We start from the raw sequence: 10474 nt of genomic DNA, 5'->3' as shown, positions 1-10474 counted from the left end.
AACCGTCTTTCTATTTTCATGTTGCCCGACCGCAGAGCGTCGCGAGTTCGGATATTTAAAAAGTTCTCGAAATACCATCGGAAAAAGTGAAGTCGTGTTTACCGGGGAAGCTCTCCGAATTTTCAGCGACCGATTTGAAAGTCAATGGCTGGCATACTGCTACGGGGGATCCTTTAAAACGGATTAGAGTTGAAGCGCGTTCGGAAATTTCCGCTCGGAGTCGTCTCGACTACGCGCGAGCCGCAGTTCCCGAATCTAAATACCAGCTTGATCCGTGTGATTTTCTTCCGAAGTGTGTCACACGAACGATCGCTGAAGCAATCGAAAGTAGGGCTGCCGCTATTTGTCGGATCGTTCCCTGTTCGAATATTCCAGCGGTGAATACGATTCGGAAACTTTACGCGGGGTTCAAGAAGAGATTCGCAAATCAAGCGTCGAATTTCAAATTGCTGACAAAATATTCGCGCGAATTTCCTGGCTGTCTCGACACCTTGCGTACAATTATATGTATAAACGTTGACAACGCGGAGAAAACGCTTCGCGCTTCTGTTCATTGTCGAAGCAAACAGCCGTTGACGTCGGAGAATGAACATTTTCCACGTTGGTTAATCGCGACTCGACTCGAAAGGAATCAAAGATACAAAAGCATTCGATAACTCTGTTCTCCGGGGTTATACGCGCGCGTCATCTCCCAAATGGATTTCGCCATTGTTGCCCGAGGCTGTACGGCACGTTTTATTCCCTCCCTCTTGCACAGAGTATCAGCCGAACCCCGAGACTCGGAATTGTCTCGAACTGTTGCAGCTTTCTTCGGGATCGTTACAGCCCATTAATTTCGAAATTTCCCAAGCGACAGGACCATAATTCGCATAAGAACGTGCTCGACGATTCCCCAGGCCATCCCCGTCTTTCCGGTTTTTGTTTTATTCTGGTCCCCGTTCGAAATTTCCACGAGAGGAACATGCCCTCCCGTCCAGGGCCAGCTTAAATAGTACAGTCTTTAAACGGGAGGTCTGTTCTTCCAACAACGAGAGCTTCCGGGGAGGATCCTTGGCTGCGCGGCTCGTACGAGCTTACATTTGACGAAAATGGTGCACTCTTCATTATGGTTCATCGTTTCGCAGGACGAAGTGGATCAAAGGTGCGCGAAAGCTTCCAATCGTCAAATGGATTTCGCTGCAGCGACGGTCGGTTATACATACACTTCTGCTACCTTTCGCTTTTATTTCCGCGAGACACTCGAGGAACCATGTCATTCGTGCTTTGCTTTCCTTTTCGATATTATTCTCGACAGTGATCGATTTTCTTCCTTCGTTTCTCTTGCTGCTCGTCTATTCGCGTTACGCGTTCAACTTGGAATCTACGTATTTCGCCGACTCACATATATTTCAGATATATATCAAAGGTTAACGTTAAATAATTTATGATTTCTCCATGGAAATTTAATTATTTTCGTTCGCGTGGAGTTTGGAAATATATTTCGTTAGAACCGTAGAGCCGCTGGGTGGAAATTGGAAAATACAAATACGGAAAATGTCTTCGGGGATCGCAAAAAGCTCCGAAACGTGTAACGTAGCAATTTTATTTTCACGTACGCGGCCGAGCGAGGGGCGTTTAAGAAACGTACTTTGTTTGCACACGCGATTCCTATCGAAAGCGCGGATAGTTTTACGCGACAATAAACCGTTTCTCTCGTTTTAGTTTATTGTACCGCGGCACGAATAGAACCGGCGGTATCGAATTTTCGGTGTGGTTTTGCACAGTCCCATTAGATTGGTTTCGACGTTACCGAGATAGCGCTTCCTTTCGCATCGATCGCGCGCTGTATTTCAATCTTATCTCAAATTGCCAATTAAAGAGCGATTCGACCCATTGCGAGCGCTCGAAAGCGCCACGTTTCTCCCTAACACTTTGTACACAAACGCGTCCTTCTATACGTTCTTGCGTTGATAATCAAGATTTTCAGTTTCAACTGTGGAGTTTCCCTCTCTTCCAAGTTGAATGAGAAAACCGCGAACGATCCGAACAACGTATAGATCGATTTTAATATCCACTATAGTTTCGATCGCGACTTGAACGCCAGTTTCCCCCGAAATCCATAGATCGAGCTATCGCCAACAAGTTGACTCGATTATTTGTCGGTTTTATTTCGCGCACGAAACCGAAGACGATAAAAAATGAACTTGCCGGGGAAAGCATTTGGGGTAGGAGAATTGTATTTCCAGCATGAATTCGGGTGGTCGATGGTCCTCTCGTGGGAGAAAGACGGCGTAACAACCATCCTAACTTCTCGCTCATCGCGTATTCTAGTCAGCAGTTTCGGAAGAGCGAGTAACGTCCAATCCAAAGCTGAAACTGGGTCAACATTTGCTCGCCAATCTGAGAAAAGAACGAAATACGTCCGCAAGAGCCGACCGCCTCCGCGATGTCGAACGAAACTCGACCAGATGGGCTCCTGCTGTCGATCCGGAAATTCGATATTTTCGATCTGTTTTAGAAACCGAGCCTCGAAACGGCCACTTGTTTTCGTACAGAGTGGATGCTCCCTGATTCCATGCTTTCCGAAAATTATCTTCGGTTACGTTAATAGTTTCGATCGTCTTTTTCTTCGAAACACGATCGAAAACGTTGCGATATGGAAGTTGTGTCCGATGAGACTAGCATTATACGCGTTTTTCCATTTGTACGTGAACTGTGCGACTCCTTGGACGGAGAACACGACGTTGCCGATTACAGCGTCGACGGCAGAGATCGCAGTGATGAAAACGCCGAGAGAAGAGGTGGGGGAGATCGAACCCGTGCCAATGATGGTACAGGTTATGGATCCCAACATAAAAATAACCGACGTGCCCGACATGGACGAAGACACCGAGGCCTGGGACGCGAACTGGGACAAGAACAAGGCCATACGAGACGTCGCGTATTACATTCGAGCACACAAATTTCAGGACTTCGACCGACGTTATTACAGAAGACTCGAAGATTCACCAAGCAGATTTTACGAGGAATTCCCGAAACCACCTTTGAGGTCTTTGCATTGGGAAGTGCGCAGGTATTGAATCGACGTCGTGCTTGATTCGAGTGCTTTGATAGCACGCGGCTGATTATTCGATAATTACATTGTTGACTTGTGTTCGATGATTTCCCGGTATAATTAGCAGGTTTCGTCAATGTTTTGACGAGGCACGAAACATGGCATTACCATAACAAAGCGAAACCTAATGTACATTCTATTCACGGATCTGCCCTTCAATTATTTCGTTTCCAATAGACTGTTTAGTATAGATTTTGAAACGAACCATCTGTTTCGATTTCAAGTATTCACGAATCGTATCGTATTTATTTACCAATCGCGGTAGATCTAATCTAAATAAGATTTGTTTCTCCGAAAGTTTATTTCCGTTCACCGTTCAACCATTATTTATAACGCGAGACATAGAAATATTTGATAACTCAATGTACAGAATTAATTCTAAGCGAAAGACGTAGTATGTTGGATTCTCAATAGTATCGCGAACGATATTATCTGTCTCTTACAATGTTACGTCTCTCAAGTTGTCAAAGTTCTTGTTCGATACTCGCACGAAATTGTAATCGCCATTGATTCAGGCATTTTCCCGTTAATTTCGCTTCGTATTGTTCGCTGTCGATGCCTGTCAAACGGTTTCAATTGCCGCGGACACAGAAATCGCAAGAATTCTATTATCGACGAGGCGCGTTATTATGTGCAGACATTGCGATGCGAGCTTCGTCGGATGCCTGAAATATCTCGAAAGGACTATTAAGCTCACTGCCCTACGGCGAGAAGACGACACCGTCACGATCATGAAAGAACAGAAATGGAATCTTGTGAACAATACCAAACAGCTCTTGTCCGTTCAAAGGGACTGTCAGATGGCCCAGAGGCGTGACAATCTAACCATGGTTCCTTTTCAAGGTCCAATAGGCAAGTGTCAGGGCCTCCCTCGGGACCTTTCTAATCAAAAAGGGACGATTACGATCGGTACCTGGGGGGTTGTTTGCTCCCCTAAACAATTTTTCGACGTTCGATTAAAGTCCCATTTTTTCTTATTTATCATCGTTTTAATTTGACTTAGAACGATTCCAGTGGCGCACTACCGCGAGTTATTACATGTGTTGGTACACGATGCTCGGTGTGCCAGAGTTGAGCATTTTCGGGGAGTCTTGTGGCAATCACGCAAACTGCCAGATCGAATACGAAGCCGACAATGGGGATCCCCGAGCCGACGACACGAAGCCGTATGCCTGCGCGCTTTATAGTTTCTGCCCCGATCATTGTTGTCCCATGAGGCATATCCGGTACATCACGGATTGCTACCACACGCCGTTCAATCCTTGCTACGCTGGGAACTCTCCATGTGCGTACAAATCATCTTGCACCTATATCGTAAGAGGATTGCTACCGTTTCGGGACTGAATACCTCCGCTAATTTCACTCCTAGGATATTGCGTTACTTCGCCCGTGTACCTCGTTATTGCAGTCATTAACGTTCTGGATGATGTGTACCTCATTAATTAATTCTCCTACGAGTTTCAAACATTCGCGTTCGATTTTAATATCGTGCATTACGCTTCGGTTGCATCGTCGACGCTGAAAAATTTTTCACGGAAATTCTTTCGCGCGCTCCGTGGACCGTTTTATTCTTTATTTCACGGAGGGATCCGGAAAATAATTAATTTTACAGTTGTTGTCGACGGCGATGTTTATTAAATCTCTTTCCTAGTTTTTGCGGGGAAACTTTTTTATCGTTGATCCAACGCTTCGCTGGCTGACCTATCGACTTTTTTGCAGCGCACAGAACATGCACGTTGGATCGACGGGAGAATCAAGATTTCCTTAGTTTGATAGCCAATCGGATAAACATCAGCTGTTACTGTCGCGAAACTGGCTACGAATGGTCCTCCAAATTCGGTATTTGCGTCGACGTAAACGAGTGCACGCGAGGAGAACACGATTGCGTGTCAGAAAACGAAGTGTGCATCAATATGCCGGGTGGTTATCAGTGCGTTTGCAAATTCGGATACGTTTACGATCCAGAACAGAGATCGTGCATCCTGAATTCTGCTATGGAAGAACTGTTCTCAGCGAGTAAGACCGAGGATAACGCTACGAAGACAAAGCCCATCATCGAGACGATCATTAAAACGATTACGAGGTCGACTGGCAATCGTCTCGCGAACGATCATGTTATTCTTCTTACGACAATTTTCACGCTCTTCCGCACGTTAGCAGGAACACAATAAGTAATTAAACTTTTTCTCGCAATGTTTGTATCCAATAGTTCTTACGTATCACCGTCAATATTTTATAATTATTACTAATGAGAGAACGCTTTAGTGAAACTACGTAATAAAAAGTACAAAACATAGAATAAGAAAATAACAGATGATAAGTGATACATTCTACGTAACATGAAAGCTAGATTGCTAGTTTATAATGCTATCTATTAACTGTTTTAGCTTGGAAAATAAATAAACAGAACAGGAAACATAAATGTTTCCAAGTCTCGTGCAGTCTGATGTAATCGGCCATATAAGGCCACTAGAACTTTCTACTTTTACAGTTGGATTTCATCGATATCTTTACTTAACGGATCTCGTTTGAACACAAAGGCAACGCGGAACTGCTGACACAGTTTTTAAAATTATTACCACGTAGAACATCGATTATCGAAACGGACTTGCTTCCGCGTTAATTCGCGTAATCGACGTTCGATTACTGTTCGTTGCAACAGGACTCTGACCGTAATATTACTCGAAGCTGTGCTTGTTACCCGAGAAAGCTGTTCCGTACTGATAGAATAAAGGATTTAGCGAGATCTGATATAACAAAGTTTGAAACGCACGAAAGGAGCCTTCGTTTTCTGTTGACGCTATTTAATTAAAAGCGATAATTCAAACCCTCGTTAATGTTCAATTAGTAAGGAAGAGAAATTAGCGCTGTTTGCAACGAATGGATTAACCATTGTTTAGCGTCAGCGTGTACACGATAACGCGTTCCGGTTCCGTAAACTGCATTATTGCCGGTTGGAAAGTGCCGGATACTTAGAGCGGAGCGCAACGTTGAAATTTGTATCCGTAACAATTCAAATTTTAATCTTGCCGCATAATAGTGCGATTCCATGTGTTTCGTACGCTATCGCGAATGGGCCATCTCGACGGTTATTTGCACTACCAAGGGAAAAACGATGCTCTACCACGGTTCACGGTATTTAGTATAATAGGCGCGGATAGGAATGCTACGAAGTAAACAAAAACCCTTAATGCATCTTTTGATTCATGAACATTCGCGTTATACAAATCCTCCTGTAATCGATGTCAACCAACTTTTAACAAATATCTTCGTACAAAAATAATAAGCGCGTCGTAATAGTACTCGAAGCACTAAAAAATGAAATATTACTAAATATTTTAAATAATTTTCGCGTGGCGGGCAGCGCGTCGCTGATATTGTATTATTAATTTTTGGCTCGTGGTCGCAAAAAGAATCGCTCCGCCCGGTTTAATGTGTTCTCGGGTAAAATGTGATAAATTTTATCGAGGCAAAAATGTAGCAAGAAATATCTTTTCGCTTGCGTCATCCTGTGACGCGATTTAAATTTTGAAAAAACGATACGCGGATGAAAAGTCCAGAACGTACGAATGAACTGTAATTTTTCTTTTATTAGCTCGAAGGAGCTCTGAAGTCGTTCTAGAGACGTACGGTTTGTCGCGATTAGAAAAACGGTCTGGAGTTAGAAGGGTCGCGAATGGCGGTTGTGCGGAAACACTAATGGTTCGGAAGAGCGATCTTTCAGCGGTGACTATTATATTGCGTTTTAACCATTGAGATTGTATTCCACGCTCGGGAAAGGATCGTACGCCGCGCCGTGTGATAAAGCGATTTAACCCAGCGAGAGAGAGTACTTTAAGGAATTAGGTTGGCGATGCGTAGACCGGGTATAAAGATGTCGTTACTTTTGTACGCTATTAGCTCTTTTCCGGCCTTTGAGCACTCATGCCAAGAGCAGCTTAAGAAACGTCTAGCCATTTTATACGTAAACCGTTTTTCATTCGAGAATTCATCCGAAACCGAATCAAGGTGCTCGCTCGTTTTCGAGAAATTCACGAAACCCTTCTTTATTCGTTTCAAACACGACGCAATACTTTTCCCCTCTTAACTTTGCCTACAGTTTATTCTTCGAAAAATTCTTGAACTCGTGGGCAATTTGTTCCTTCCCGTCCCGCGCGGATCTGCCTTTAGAAAAAGATTTAATCTAAGTAAAGAGCTTTCCAGCTTCTTACAACTTGAATCTCACCCGACATTAGTTTTTTTCTAAAAGCTCCTTTTTACGTGTAATCCACGGAACTTTTATGTATCCGTTTCTTTCGAATCGTTAAAAGTTTAATTATTTTCCCCGGCCTGCTCAACGAGTGGAAAGTTATTAAAGGAATTACCGTGGAATATGTTGTCATTTAATCTCGATTTTATAAATACTCAATAGTATAGTACAAAGGTACAGACACGTGTTTGTAGACAACATTCTACCTAATTTGTATGCATTAAATGAGTTTAAAACGAGAAGCTTTCATATTTTGTTTGTTACGTGCAAGATGTAAAAACGGTCCAGGTTTTAAATGTTAACATAATCGAGGAGTAATTCCACCGAGATAGAAGTAATTCGTTTTAACTAATTTTAGCGTAAAATAATCCGTGTGTTACCTGCTCGATCATACGGAATTTCCGCTTCCGCATACATAATGACCCTGTTACACTTCCGACATAACTTTACGCACATGCCTGGTTGCACTTTCATAAATCATTTCTCGTATCGCTAATCGACTTTCATCTTCCACAATTTCATTTTGGTTATTAGATTATCTTCTCAACGTCCAATTTTCTCTTTTCCCCGCTGTAATAGTTCCCTCAAAAATCGTTGCGGACATAAATTCTATTTTCCCATTTTCACGCATATAATAATCCACAAAATTGCTCCGCTTTTATTTTATCTTTAATAATTTAGTAAAAACGTAAAAACTCTACTGATCCCTGAATATTTTCCTCGCTGACTGTATATGCCAGCAAGCGAACGCTTTGTTGGCGCAACGGGTCATACTTTTCATTCGACCTGAAAGCACTTACGTAATCGAAAGTAATACACGCCGGGAAAAGCAGATCGCTTCCGTTAAATCAGAACGCGATCTGTTTCCAATTGTTTGTTATTACACAATCTGGTAATTGCACCTTCGCGCGGTTAACATGCGACACCAACGTATCGAGGTAATAATTTCTAAAAGTTTCCGTACAAAACATCTACACGTTGAGCAAATTTAAAATTCTAATCTTGCGTGCAACTCGGTGTGTCTCCATGCGTTGCTACATCGTCGTCTCATGCAATCCGCTACACTTGCATTAAGAAGAACGCGGAGTCGCTTTTTTATCAAGCTATGCACTTCTATTTCGTTCTTCCCTCACAGCGGAGACGAGCTTCCTTTAACGAGCTTCCTTAATGAAAAATGTAAACGACCGTGTAATGAAATGTTTAAACGTTCATCGTGGAACGTTTCAACCCTTCCTGGGATTAAGTAGTACGCTAACATAGAATATGAAATATCTTTTAATGCACTGTGTTCTCAATAATTATAACTTAATACTTTCTTAATACTTATAACAAATTTTTCTATGAATTTTTTTGCGTCTATCGAATTACTATGGTAATTATCAATTAGCGGAGATACGATAAAAATGAATCGATTTGTATTATTCGTATAAATTAATAGGCGCACATTCTACGCGCGTCTCTTCGAAAATTGTAGGCGGAATAGCAATGCGCATTGTTTCGACCCAGAACGCAATCACAGACAAATTGCAGCTAAAAATGTTCGCTCGCACACGGTTCTAAATCAATTGTTTCGCCTTTGTTGCGAATTAACAGTACTCTGTACAGTCCGGTCACGATATTTTCTCTGTTACGTCGTTTGTTCGGTAATTTCGCGTCGCATCAAAACAATTATTAATTCACGATAATTTACTCGCGGTGAAGAAAATCCACAAAAACCCGTCGTTCGTAGCTTTCGGCGTTACTTCCGTGTTTCTAAATGTCCCTAATGCAACGCGAACGCGTCACGTAATTTCTACATTACGCTCGCGCGTTTCGTAATCGATAATGGTTCAAAATACCATGGTACATATTCGTTCTTATTTACTACAAGCCACAGCGTTAATTGGTGAGTAGCGTTAATTCATAGTATACGAACTGCACTGACGCGTAATTAGTATTTCTCTTCTATCGGTACATTCGAGGTTTCTCTCTTGGCTGAGAAGTTTGCCTATTCAATCTGTTCGCGTCGAAATTCTCGATATGCTCCTGGTCTTCGCAATCCACATTCTTTTCTGTAATGCCATACGTGCCGGTTATTACGAAAGTGACCTGTCACATATTTAATCGTGTTTAAAATTTATACGTCAGTATGATATGAAAATTTATAGATTAGAACGAGTGACCCCTGTAGACTCGATAGGTCGTAGAGATTGAATTCAGGTTTCATCGAGCATCGCTTGAATAAATCGAACAAGCGTAGATCGAAGTCGACCTCCTCTCTCAACCTAAAAATGGAAAAAACGGAAATAAGTTTCCACTTGAGGCTGAGAGTAGTCGACATATTTAAAATATTTCTATTCGACTGGCTATTCCATCGACGATATTTTTACACGATATAATTATGTTATTATCAAGTACTCGTTGCTTATTTTCGTGTTTCCTGCTTCCTCTATTTAAATCGTCGAGCAGCCAGAGCCCGAACTCTACCGTTTATTTCAACCGACGATTTTCTAATCTTGTTCGCTCGACGTTCGAAGAGCAGTGTTCTATTAAGTAGCAATCGATAGCGACTTGGACCCACCATCGGAATTGCAAATCCAGAAACCGCTTACGGTAATTGCAACAGCGATCCTAGGACGAGTCGTACGCCCGGTAACGAACATCGTTCTATTCATAATTTGCCATGTGCGCGATCGGGAATTATTTGACGCAATTAATAATAAAGTCTGGTGCACGTTCGCGGGCGAAATTAGTTTGAAAAAGGCGTTGACGCCAATATCCTTAATCACTAGCGATAACGCAGCGAACGAAAAAATCAACGGTTCACGGCCCAAAACGCGTTGATATCGAAAAAGACGTCAGTCAAGCGAGCGCTACAACGGACTCGTGACGGGGAGTAAACATTGGCATGGATAGAGAGATGGATATTGACGGTTCTTGATAACGAACGTCCATCAGAGCGTCGGCGCGTCTTCCGTGCCGGCGACTGCACGGTTTCTTTCGAATTGGGCCGATTTTGTATTCGTAAACAACGCGTGTACGAGTGGCATGCCACGAAACAACGCGAGAGCAGCTTGCTGCGTGGCGAAACATGCGCCCGCGGAAAATAATGCACATATTCATGAATGGAAATAAAACAAGAGGGAACGGGG

The 10474-nt window shown here is 42.7% G+C and overlaps 1 protein-coding gene across 1 annotated transcript; it reads left to right on the top strand.

Annotated features, from left to right (window-relative positions):
• The first annotated feature begins 2759 nt into the window (after positions 1 to 2759).
• On the top strand, positions 2760 to 5265 carry LOC143345036 (uncharacterized). The gene is made up of 4 exons (XM_076771749.1): positions 2760 to 3052; positions 3732 to 3946; positions 4098 to 4379; positions 4814 to 5265. The coding sequence occupies exons 1-4, from the start codon at positions 2760 to 2762 to the stop codon at positions 5263 to 5265; spliced, it is 1242 nt and encodes a 413-aa protein (XP_076627864.1).
• Positions 5266 to 10474: the final 5209 nt, after the last annotated feature.

Source organism: Colletes latitarsis, chromosome 1, assembly GCF_051014445.1.
Source record: "Colletes latitarsis isolate SP2378_abdomen chromosome 1, iyColLati1, whole genome shotgun sequence".
NCBI lineage: Eukaryota > Metazoa > Arthropoda > Insecta > Hymenoptera > Colletidae > Colletes > Colletes latitarsis.
Note: the sequence above shows the minus strand (reverse complement) of the source record. Positions and strands in the feature narration are given on the sequence as shown.

Coding starts and splice junctions, on each gene's coding strand:
- LOC143345036 (XM_076771749.1), top strand. CDS start 2,760: ATGAAAACGCCGAGAGAAGAGGTGGGGGAGATCGAACCCGTGCCAATG. Junction 3,947..4,097: donor TCCTTTTCAAGGTCCAATAG/GCAAGTGTCAGG, acceptor AATTTGACTTAG/AACGATTCCAGTGGCGCACT. Junction 4,380..4,813: donor CTACGCTGGGAACTCTCCAT/GTGCGTACAAAT, acceptor ACTTTTTTGCAG/CGCACAGAACATGCACGTTG.